This window comes from Corvus brachyrhynchos, unplaced genomic scaffold (genome assembly GCF_000691975.1).
Source record: "Corvus brachyrhynchos isolate BGI_N302 unplaced genomic scaffold, ASM69197v1 scaffold114, whole genome shotgun sequence".
NCBI lineage: Eukaryota > Metazoa > Chordata > Aves > Passeriformes > Corvidae > Corvus > Corvus brachyrhynchos.
In genome coordinates this window covers 3,618,799-3,629,882 of record NW_008238337.1, presented here as the reverse complement: position 1 = coordinate 3,629,882, position 11,084 = coordinate 3,618,799, and the positions used below count along the sequence as shown (strand labels likewise).

The window sequence follows — 11,084 nt, the reverse complement described above, 5'->3', positions numbered from 1 at the left end:
TTTACAGTTCAGCCAGTCTGTCACTTAATTCTAAAAATTTCTGTTCTTTATTGCTTCTGGATATTTGGCATTTTGAGTAACTTGCTGGTTGCTCAGGAGTCTTTGGAAAATTACTGTACGGATGAAAAAATTACTGTGTGGATGAAAAGCCTCATGCGTGATAAACTGCTGTGACAAAAATTTAACTTTCATTTACATGCTTCATTACTTCTGAGATACTAATGAAAGACATGAAGTGCAGCGGTAATTCCAATGTTGGCATGGAACGTCGGTGGTGAGTGATAACACGTGGGCAGTGAGGAATGAAGGAGCAGGTAGCGCTTGAAAGAGAACACTGTTAAAGCCATGACTTTTGACCTGCAGTAATGTCACTGTCAGTATACATTGTAATTTGAACTCAAGTTTCATTCGAAGGTTGTTTGAGGAAAGGTGTTATGGTTTAGGGTACTGTCAGTGGTTCTGCAGGGCAGGCAGTGCCACCATGACTGGGGGTCTCTGGGAGTCAGTGTGCAGGGAAGGATTGTGTAGGCAGTAACACTGCAAGTGCCCGTAGAGATCACATCCAGTGACACGGGATTTCACGGCTGTTACACAGTCATTATTTTATTCGCGGTCTAGATAAGGTGCATGCTCACTGAACAGCGTTTTCTGTGCTTGATCAGAGGCCCGTGTAAAAGTCGGAAGCTTCTGTGCTAGTGAGAAATTGGAACACAACTGTTTTTTGTTCTTGCTGTTCCTAAAACTTGCCTCGAGCACCCCCAGCCTTTCCCACTGCAGTTCTCACTTGGCTTCATACAGCGCAAGGCCCACAGTGACGGCAGAGATTTGAGTCATCTGGAACTTTCAGATTTCTCACTCTGAGGTTAAACAGTAGCAAAGGAATTAGACTGAAATGGTAGCTAGATACCAAGTTATTTAGGACTTCAGGAAGATAATACTACATAGGTTCTTGTGTTTGAAAGGATTCAGGCTTGTTGCTTGCTCTTTTTGCAATTAAAGACCAGACTTTTTTGGATAAGGGCATAGATTCTTCAGTCTCAATGCCATAGGAGTTGCTCACAGTAAGTCACCTAAGCTGGCAGCCTTAGCAGTGGAGGGATTATGTTTCTGGAGGTGTTGGCAGAGCGTTTCTAGGCATCTGAGACTCAAGTTCTTGGTGATTTGGCTTTGATGTGGCTGAACCAATGGGTTACATTGTAGAAGATACTCCTGCTTTTTGTTCTTCAGCCTTATCACTGTTACATGTTCTCACTGGTTTTGACACCAAATAAAAATACAGGCTTCACCAGTAATGGCATACTCACAATTTTTTTTTAATCCAATCTTAACCCTGATAAATGCTGTTGCATGCAATTTGTGCCATAGTTACAGCACTGCTGCTGTAGAAATGTCCTTTGTATTTCTGGGCAGCAGAAGAGGGGGTGTGAAACTTGTTCAGGCCAGGCTGATGTCCTTGTCCAGAGCAGGAAGGAAAGTTTTAATGGGTGTTAAAGGAACAAACTGTTGGGAATTGTTGCAGTGGGGGAGATTGAAGCAGTGTTGGAAGGGTGTGAAGGATGGGAGTTAGGAGGGGGAAGTACTTTGGGGGCTGGGAGATTGATCTCCTACTGCCTTACCTTTTACTGTGCTCAAAGGCAGTGATGATGACAGCTGTTTTGTCGTCATGATCCAAAACTATTGCCTTACTGATAGGCCTGATCTTCCAGTCCTGTGCTTATTTTTCTTCCCTGTTTTCCAGCTGTAGCGTAGAACGGGGCAGTACAGGGTTTAGTGGTGCTGTGGTCTTGTTTAGGTACTGTCTTGGGCAAGGCGATTTGCTGGTTTAGGGAAACTTGCACATTTGTTGGTGATAGAATGGCAGATGCCCTTTTCTCAAGTTCAGACAGCTTTCCAGAGAACAAGCATATAACTGCTTCACTAAAAAATAGCATGTAAATAGTGACATTGTCCAGGATGGGTTTTAGAACTAAATAGAACTAAACTGATGCTATTTAAAATGTGACATTTTTAACGGGGGAAGTGTTGAGCCATGAATTCTGTTAAATGATAGAAGCATACGACTGGAGCAGAACACACTCCCCAGGGGTTTCCCTGGCACTGCCATTTCACCCTGGTACCCCGATCTTACCCTGGTACCTTCTCATTCAGTGCTACTCTGGCATTTAGTCAGGCTCTTAAAATAACACCAGGGATGTCGCTGGGTTTGATAACTGACTTCTGGCTCCTCCTGACAGTGCGAGGATCAAAACCAGGCAAAAACGTCCAACTTCAAGAGAATGAAATTAGAGGACTGTGCTTGAAATCCAGAGAAATCTTCCTGAGTCAGCCTATTCTACTAGAACTTGAAGCTCCACTGAAAATCTGTGGTGAGTACTGTGAGTTTTGGTTTGATCTTGGGGGAGGTGTCAGGTAAATACAGACCGTAAGGAGAGAACAAGTGCCAGATGCTACTTTCACGTACTAACAATGAAACTAATAAATAATTGTAGCAAAAGGCAAAATAAAACCCTGCTGGATATGTAGGGCAGAGGAGTGGAGAGGGGGTGACATGTGGGAGTTGTATTTGGGACCAAAATAATCCAAACCCAAAAAGCAGCTGGTCCAGTTTTACCAGGTTGGGGGAGAGATTGACATGAAGTTTTGGAAAGAAGTTATCAAATAAAAAATGTTTGGCCCAATTGTGACTGAACAAGGGGAAACAATGAGGAAGCCCAGTATTTATTGTGCTGCCATGCAAAGCTGAATAGTGGTTTGACAGTATTTTAAAATCCTGCTGGAAACTTAAATTTCTGTTCCTTGGAATTACTTTCTGGTTTGGTTTCACCATATTGCATACAGCAGTGTTCATTTTGCACACATGTACATGTCTACTTATGCTAAAGAAATGAAGAATGTCAACTTAAAAGCCTCAATAAATGCACTTTTGAAAGCTTCCAGCAAACAGCATTTTACCTTACTCTAAAACAGAGGACTTATTTCAGTTTGAAGTAGCTCATTTCATATTTATAATATTGGTAGTCCAAAATCACGATTTAGTGTTCTGCTTGTCAGAAACAAGCCCATGATTTAAACCAAAGGCAGAAATATCAATTTCATTTTTGATGCAGTTTCACTGCTAGAATTTGAATTACTGAGTGTTTCCAGAAAACACAGTTGGTTTCTTGGAATCTTGATTTTGTTTTACACACTCAAATATTTTTGAGTAGCTACATGCAACTTCATGCAGTTAACCATTGCATAGATGTCAAAATGTGATAATTCTGTATACATTAACTGTCATTTTAAGTATGTTATGGGCAGTATCTAACTGCAAGCTTTTTTCTTTCTGAAGCAACTTTGACTTTTTCTTTCTCTAGAATCAATCAAAGATGTAGTGAAGGGTCACTTAAGTGTCATGTCTGATTCCCATTGCAGGTGACATCCATGGACAATACTATGACTTGCTTCGACTCTTTGAGTATGGGGGTTTTCCACCAGAAAGCAACTACCTGTTCCTTGGTGATTATGTTGACAGAGGAAAACAATCTTTAGAAACAATTTGTCTTCTATTGGCCTACAAAATTAAATACCCAGAGAACTTTTTCCTCCTCCGAGGGAACCACGAATGTGCCAGCATCAATAGAATTTATGGGTTTTACGACGAATGTAAGTAACAGGCGTGTGTGCCTCTGGCTGGGGACAGCAGGGTGGCAGTGTTAGATGGTTCCTTCCTGACTTGAAATGCCCTCTGTGCTCTTTAGAGGGGCCCTTGGCCTATTTCAGAAAGGGGAGTCTGTCCTTGCCCTGGTCCTGTTGGATCCTCACAGTACAAAGCAGCAACCAAGTGGGTAATTTCATTTGTTGGCTGGTGTGTTAACTAACAAATCTCAGTGGTACAAGTCATCTGATAAGGGCATCTAATGAGAGATGGGAGAATTTAATTTGATGTGCATTACGGAAGTTCGCCTCTGTTTCATTCATCTGAGGGACGATGATGACAGGTACAGACTGTGGATGGGGGCTGTACATAGACCTTACCCGAACACAAGAAGTAGTTTCACTGTGAAGCAGAAGCCAATGTTCCTGTTTCAAAGGATGTGATTTAATCCAGATAATGGAGAGATGATACTACTAAATTAATTGTGCACCGAAGCATGTTGGAACTTGTGTGGTGGGACATACTTGGCTTGCAGATGACAAGATGTGCACTCCATGTCTTGTTCTCCAGTGAGGAAACAAAGATGTGTGGTATTTCAGAGTTGTCTCCTCAGAGATTAATCACAGGCTTAGTCATATATCACAAATATGTTCAGGGTTCATATCTGGGAGAGTCCCTGTGAAATTTATAAAACTGTAGCAGTTTCATTTTTCAGTCCTTGTTTCGTTTTTCAGTCCTGTTTATTTGCTGAAAGTGAGTTCATGTGGTAAAGCAGAATTTTAAAGAAAATCTGCTTTTCAAGAATTGCTGTCTTCCCCTGGAAGAAACTGCAAATGGCAAGATTTTCTGCAATAGATCAAATTCTCCAAGGGATGATTTTCCAAAGCAGAGTTGGGACTGGAGAGCCTGGCTGCCAACAGTGGAATGTTGTTCTGTTGAACAGACTTATGGTGTCCTCGAAGCTGTGCCACACTGAGAGACCTTTGCCACTGTCTGTAAACAATAAAATAAATCAGTGGGTATCAGAAAAGATAAATTATGTGTAGGCTCTAATGCTGACTTTTTGCAAATCTCAGTAAACTTAAGGCATCTGTGTTTGGTTGGTTGGATTGTGCTAGAAAAGCACATTGACTGGGTTTTTCTCCCCACTCTCCTCTAGGTAAGAGAAGATACAATATTAAGCTGTGGAAAACCTTCACAGACTGTTTTAACTGTTTACCAATTGCAGCTATTGTGGATGAGAAAATATTCTGCTGTCACGGGGGTGAGTAGCAGTTCCTAGGCGATGTCTGAGGAACTGGAGTACTCAGTCATGGCAGTTTCATGTTTACCTTGCTGAAGCTTCAAAACGTAGGGATTTTGCTCTGCCTTGGCTCCTGTGTGAGGAAGGGTTGGGCTCGAGGAGTGTCAGTTTTGTGAATCACAGAGCCAGTTTGGACATGATGATCTGCCCTTCCTTTTCCACCAAAAGGCACGTTTAATAGCCTCTCCTTTGGAGTAGAGTCCTTGTAGGGTTTTCTAAGATGGCCAGGACTTTGATGTCTGTCCTGGACATACCTGTTTTCATAGAAGTCAGAGTGGTTTGGGTTGGAAAGCACCCTTGGGGTCATTTGGTAGAATTCCCCCAGCGTGGGCAGGGATGTCTGTCACTAGGTCAGGTTGCTCCAGGCCTTCTATGACCTGATGGGTTTAATTTGTAGAAATTGGTTTATGCCACATGATGCCACTTTTTCAGGTCATAAAATACAGATTGCACCTTAAATGTTTTATCACTTGTGAGTCATTACAGTTGCCGAGGGACTCAGATCAGTGGAAAATGGTCTGAGATGGGTTTGATGTTGTATTTCATCTTAACTGGGCCTGATCATCACGGGGAACATTCCCTATGATTTCTGGTGTTGATGCCTCTTTTATTTAACAGCTCTTTTATCAGACATTTGCAAAATATTAGTGAGATTACTGTAATCCTGTAAAACGTGGAAATGGCCTTGCTTTATCTTGCTTCCAGTAAATCTCCTAGAAAGTGACTTCTGTTCCAAATGCTTTAGAACAAATGCTGGTTTTAAAAAACATCAGTGAATGTTGCCATTGAGCTGCATAAAATGGCAGCGGTGAATCACTTTGAATACAAGTTATTTTTGTCCTGGATGAATGTCAGTGTTGCAGAGCAAAGCTGGACTAAGCTGTGGCCTGCCTGTGTCTTCCCTGTGAACAGGTTTGTCACCAGACCTTCAGTCAATGGAGCAGATCAGACGAATCATGCGCCCCACGGATGTACCGGACCAAGGTCTCCTGTGTGATCTCCTGTGGTCTGACCCTGACAAGGATGTCTTGGGCTGGGGTGAAAATGACAGAGGAGTGTCCTTCACTTTTGGTGCTGAAGTGGTTGCTAAGTTTCTCCATAAACATGATTTGGATCTCATATGTAGAGCTCATCAGGTATTTTCATTTTGTACTTAAAACCATAGAATAATTTAGGTTATGGGGACCTGAGGTGGTCACCTGGTCCAGCTCACGGTGCTGAGGGTCTTGTCCAGCCAAGTTGTAAATATCTGTGAGGTTTTCTTAATGTGTCCCAGTGTTTAACAGCCCTTATAATGAACATTTTAATATAAACTGACTCTCCTGAACAAGGGTTTTCTCAATGCTAATGGACTCTGTTGCTGAGCTGGTTCGTGGGACGCTCCTGTTTTGGTGTAAAAGTTTGGAATTCATGCTCCTTAAACATAGTCGGGTTTTCAGCTGCTGCCTCTGGAAAAAGTTGCTTTACACCTTGTCAGGAGGAAGCTGCCCAGACTAACTCTTTCGCTTCTATCTCTAAAGGTTGTTGAAGATGGATACGAGTTTTTTGCAAAAAGACAATTGGTAACTCTCTTTTCTGCCCCAAATTACTGTGGAGAATTTGATAACGCGGGTGCCATGATGAGCGTGGATGAAACACTAATGTGCTCTTTCCAGGTACGGTGTCTGAAGATTTTCCCTCCTATTTAGTGAGGTCACTCGTGACATTTGTGCTATTTTGAATCAATGTTTTACTGTTAAACAACAGTAACACTTGTTTCAGATAGATCTTTACAGCTGCCACATATAGACAGGGCAGTGTTTGCACTCATATTTTCAAAAGTGTGCTAAGCCCGTGCTGGTGTGAGTAGGGGGAACCGTTTTATCCTGGAATTAAATCACCCAGGCAAAGGGTGCTGGCTGTCAGCTGCTCCCACTGCTGTGGGCTCTGGAGCAGCTGATCCCAAGCCCCGGCCTAGCACAGAGCAGGAAACACATTGATTTCCTGGCACATTTAAACTTGTCCAGAAGACCCATGTAGTGCCTTTAGCAGTGAATTACTGTTTGACTGGAAGACAGCTAAAACTTTTTGCTAAATGACCCCTCTGTCTTTTCAGATTTTGAAACCTGCAGAGAAGAAGAAGCCCAATTCCAGCAGACCCGTAACACCTCCCAGGGGTATGATCACAAAACAAGCCAAGAAATAGTCACTTTGGCACTGCCTTGTTGGGACTTGTATCATAGTCTATAACCTCCATTTTTAAACCTGTCATGTGTGCTGTTCAGCTTGCTCAAAATAGATAATGTGTTTGTGATTTTCCTTTCCATTTGATGAATGGCATTTGCTGGTTGTAACAGCGAATGAAAGACTTTGCTCCCTCCCAGGAAAAGAGTTTGAAAGTCCCCCTGTGTCGGTGTTCCAGCTGCACACTCCACAGCATCTCCCTGCCAGCCGGGTAACTGAGGGGCTGGTGGGACCTGTACCATGAGTAGTGTAAATCTTGTTCTTTAGGATCTAAAGAGGGCACTCGTGTGCTGTGAGAGTAGAGATTGTTCCTGTCAGCAATTACATACTGTTTATACAAACCACTGTGAACTTTTTTTATGTTTTATTTCGTTTTAAAGGGATTGCTTTTCTTTTAATGTCTTGTCATGTACACGTTTAGTTTTATTGCTGTCGACATTAGGGATAACCTTCAACCTTGCCAGCACCACTGGTAGGATGTATATTTAATTCAGCTACACGTCCCTCTCCGTATACTTCAATGACAATTAAAGCCATTATTTTAAGTGTTTGTGTCTCTTTCCTGAAGCCAAAGTTTGCTTAGAAACCCGTTTGTACACAACCCCCCTGCTGTGTTGGCCGGGCTTCCCATCCACGCCTTCCTCTCGGAGAGAAAAGGAAGTCCTGGCTGGAAATAGCAAATAGAAAGGCTTGTCCATGCTCCAAGTGAACATGTTTTTGTACAGTTCCTGTGCGTTCAGTCGAGCAGATCACAGTGCTGAGACAGCAGTCCCGGGGCAGTGACACAAATGGCTCTGGATCTGCTGGAAGGGGTTTGTGCATTTCAGCATAAAGACTTTGTTCTACAAAGAAACCTAGAAACTCACTTGATAAGCCAACCAGAGGTGTTGATCTTGATCACTGGTTTATATAAATCTCTCACAGAATCTTGTTTTTTAAAAACTGTTGATCTTTTTTGAACAGATGACAGTGTACAATACCATGTAGTGAAAATCACTTATTAAATGAAGAAATTGTTAAATCTTCTCAGTGTCAGTTTATCACAACATATACACTACTGCTCTCCAAGGGCCTGACATAGAGAAATAAATTGTTCTGGAAACCCATGGATTCTTGGTTTGGATTTGTCTGAGCTGCAAGAGGTGATTTTAAACAGCAGTGTTTGGTTTAGCTCAGATCTGGAGCTTCAGGCTTGGCCCCTCCCAGCTGAGGGGTGCAGCTCCTGCAGCCCTGCATGTGGGGCCACTGTTTGCTACAGCCCTGCTCGGGGCTGGGCAGCAGCACAGGGGCGTGGGAGGACGCAAAGCTCGGCTCCTGTTCATTGTTCTGTGCACTGAGGGGTTGACCTTGAGTGCAAGTGTTGCTCTGAGAGGGCTGGAGCTGAGACCAGACCCATTTCCTCTGGTTTTTAATTAGAGAACTAAATTTCTGGTGAAATGGGGAACCTGAGTCCATTTTATCACTGCTCACAGGAGGCTCGGTGGGGATGGGTGAGTGTGTGCCAGCTCTGGGCACTCAGCTGTTGGCCCGCACAGGACACAGGAACAGCCTGAGGTCCCTCACTGCCGTGTGGAAAATGCTGTGGGGAGGCAGCCACTCCCTACCCAGTGCCTGCTCTAGGACAGCTGCAGCGCTGGTGCATCTGCTTAGGAACGAGTTTGTCACTGGAATGCCCAGCTCTGTCCTGGTGCCCCACTGAATTCCCCTCTACTTCTGCAGTGAGTGGGACCCGATGGCCCCAAACGCCTTTTCTGGGCAGTCCTCAGCCATTGGTTTTATCTTTTCAATGTATTTCTCTGAATTGGAGCCATTTTCCTACTCTGAAGAAATGTTTCCCTTCCCTCTACAGCTGATTAATCAAAAACCTCTTACTAAGCTCGCTAGATCAGATGTCACAGATTACCTGTTAAGGCTCTCTCACAAACTTACTTTCACCCTTTGAATCACACTTGTGGTTTCCTTTATAGCTCTATAATTTTTCTCCCTCCTCGTCCAACACCCTGTATGTCTGTTATTGCTGTGCTGAGTGCCAGCACACGTGCAACCGGTTGGGATGTGCCTGCTCTCGAAGGGACACAGTCACCCCTCCTCGCTGGCTGTGCTGCCACACCTTTGTCCTCCATGGTTTGATTTTTTGTCTCCCCAAATGCAGTTTCGGTGACACAGGTGCCTATTCTGGGCTGTGTTCTCTGCCTGGCTGCATTCCCCGAGGCTGGGTCATTCCTCAGGCTCCCCCGGGTGGAGGTGGATGGGTCCTGTCCCACCATGGCAGCAGGAAGCGAAGAAAAGGCGCTGCTGGTCCTGCTGTGGGTTTTGATCAAAAGCTCCAGCGTGTTTTATGGCTGTTTGCTGGGGTTGGGTTGTTTTGGTCAGTGGAGGAAGAGAGGAGGAGTACGTGCTGATTGCCAATTGTTTTTCCATAATAATACTTGTAGGAATATCTAATTGACACATGGAATGGCTGGAGCAGCCCTGAACCTTTCAGGCGCCGGGTCCCCATTTTGGAGGATGGATTGGAGTGGGGAGGGGCACTGGGCTGTGCTGGAGGTCTCCACAAGAGGAAATTGTGGTAAATCCAAATTCTCTTCAATCCCTGTCATGTGCCATGGCAAGAGTGGTAAGATCTGAGGCACTCATGTGTGGTGTCCCTCAAGGCACTGGGGTGTTTCTCTGGTTTCTCCAAGGTGAAGCCTGTCCTTGCCATCCCCTGTGGAAAGGCTGTTTTTCCACACAGGTCATGTTTGCCTGTTTCTGGTTTGCTTTGGGATGTGTCAGGGCTGTTGTATTCAGCTCTGAGTTAAGTCAGACTGACTTCAACAACAACACTTCAATTTTCCTTGGAACACGAGGACCTGGTCCCAGCAGAGCTCAGGCCTCCACAGGGGAACACAGGGATTTTCTGCACACACGTCCCTCATGGTGGGGATTTTCTCCTTAAACCCCACAGTCCTTACCCAAAAGGGGCTGGATCTGCTGAGCTCTCAGGTGCAGATCTTCCCCCATTACCTGATTGCTGTTTGCTGGACTCAGCTGAGACCAAAATGCCCAAATTAACTGGAAACCCCCAGGCTAAACATCCCTGCCGCGGGTCCAGGGCTGTGCCTTTGCTGTTCCACTCGAGTTCTGTAAATCGCTGGTTTGAGCTGATGGTTGAGGGATGGGGGATTTGGAGCTCCAGGAGGGTGTCACCTGTGCTCATTCCTCATCACCCTGGGAAGGAGGACAGGGATGTGTCCTTTGGGATGAGGTGATAGAAAACATTTAGGTTGCAGGAAAAGCTTTAAGCACTCTCAAGGAGGAAACCCTTAACAAAGAAAGAAACATCTTAACGGCTTTTAAAGTGCAAAACTGGAGAGATGTTCATTCCTTGGAGAAAACTGAAGTATTTCCAGTTTGGTCCAGCAGAGGTGCTTTGGGTCCCAGGTGCTTTTCACAGCTGAGTTTTTCTCAGGACTTCCCAAACCAGCTTGTGTTTGAGAGATGGAGGGGAACCCTAAACATGAAGAGGCTTCTGACAAAACACGAGCCCATAACTGCAGGCAGGTTAATCCAGGCCTGATTCCTGGATTTTACATCCCACACTGATCCCTGGACCTCCACCGACTTCGTGGGACTGATCTGTGTCCGGGCTCAGCAGCAGCTCTGGGCTCAGCAGAATCACAATTTAAGTTCACGACTCTCCTGAATCTTTGCTCGCTGTTTCGAGTGATAGGGGAAAAAAAGTTTAAAAACAGTGAAAAAAAAAGTTTAAACTCCATCCTGCGTGTCCTGTTCCGGCAGTTCCCGCGAACCGATGAACCGCGGGCAGTCCGGGGAAAAAAGGCTGCGGAAACGGGAAATGTCGGAGCGGGGCCGTCGGGGATGGAAGGGGGCCCGGCTTGGGAACTCGCTGAAGTTTCTCGGAGCGCGGTGGGGAGGAGG

General features: G+C 44.8%; 1 protein-coding gene across 1 annotated transcript; it reads left to right on the top strand.

Moving 5' to 3' along the window:
• Positions 1–237: 237 nt before the first annotated feature.
• On the top strand, positions 238–8,269 carry PPP1CC (protein phosphatase 1 catalytic subunit gamma). Its single transcript, XM_008634176.2, has 7 exons — positions 238–274; positions 2,235–2,366; positions 3,415–3,645; positions 4,797–4,901; positions 5,853–6,076; positions 6,461–6,595; positions 7,036–8,269. Exons 1-7 carry the CDS (start codon positions 253–255, stop codon positions 7,123–7,125), a joined length of 939 nt encoding a protein of 312 aa, XP_008632398.2. The 5' UTR covers positions 238–252; the 3' UTR covers positions 7,126–8,269.
• Positions 8,270–11,084: the final 2,815 nt, after the last annotated feature.

Excerpts from the sequence above, each read along its gene's own strand:
- PPP1CC (XM_008634176.2), top strand. The coding sequence starts at position 253 with ATGTTGGCATGGAACGTCGGTG. Across the intron at positions 2,367-3,414 it reads AGCTCCACTGAAAATCTGTG|GTGACATCCATGGACAATAC; the intron begins GTGAGTACTGTG and ends TTCCCATTGCAG. Across the intron at positions 3,646-4,796 it reads TTATGGGTTTTACGACGAAT|GTAAGAGAAGATACAATATT; the intron begins GTAAGTAACAGG and ends ACTCTCCTCTAG.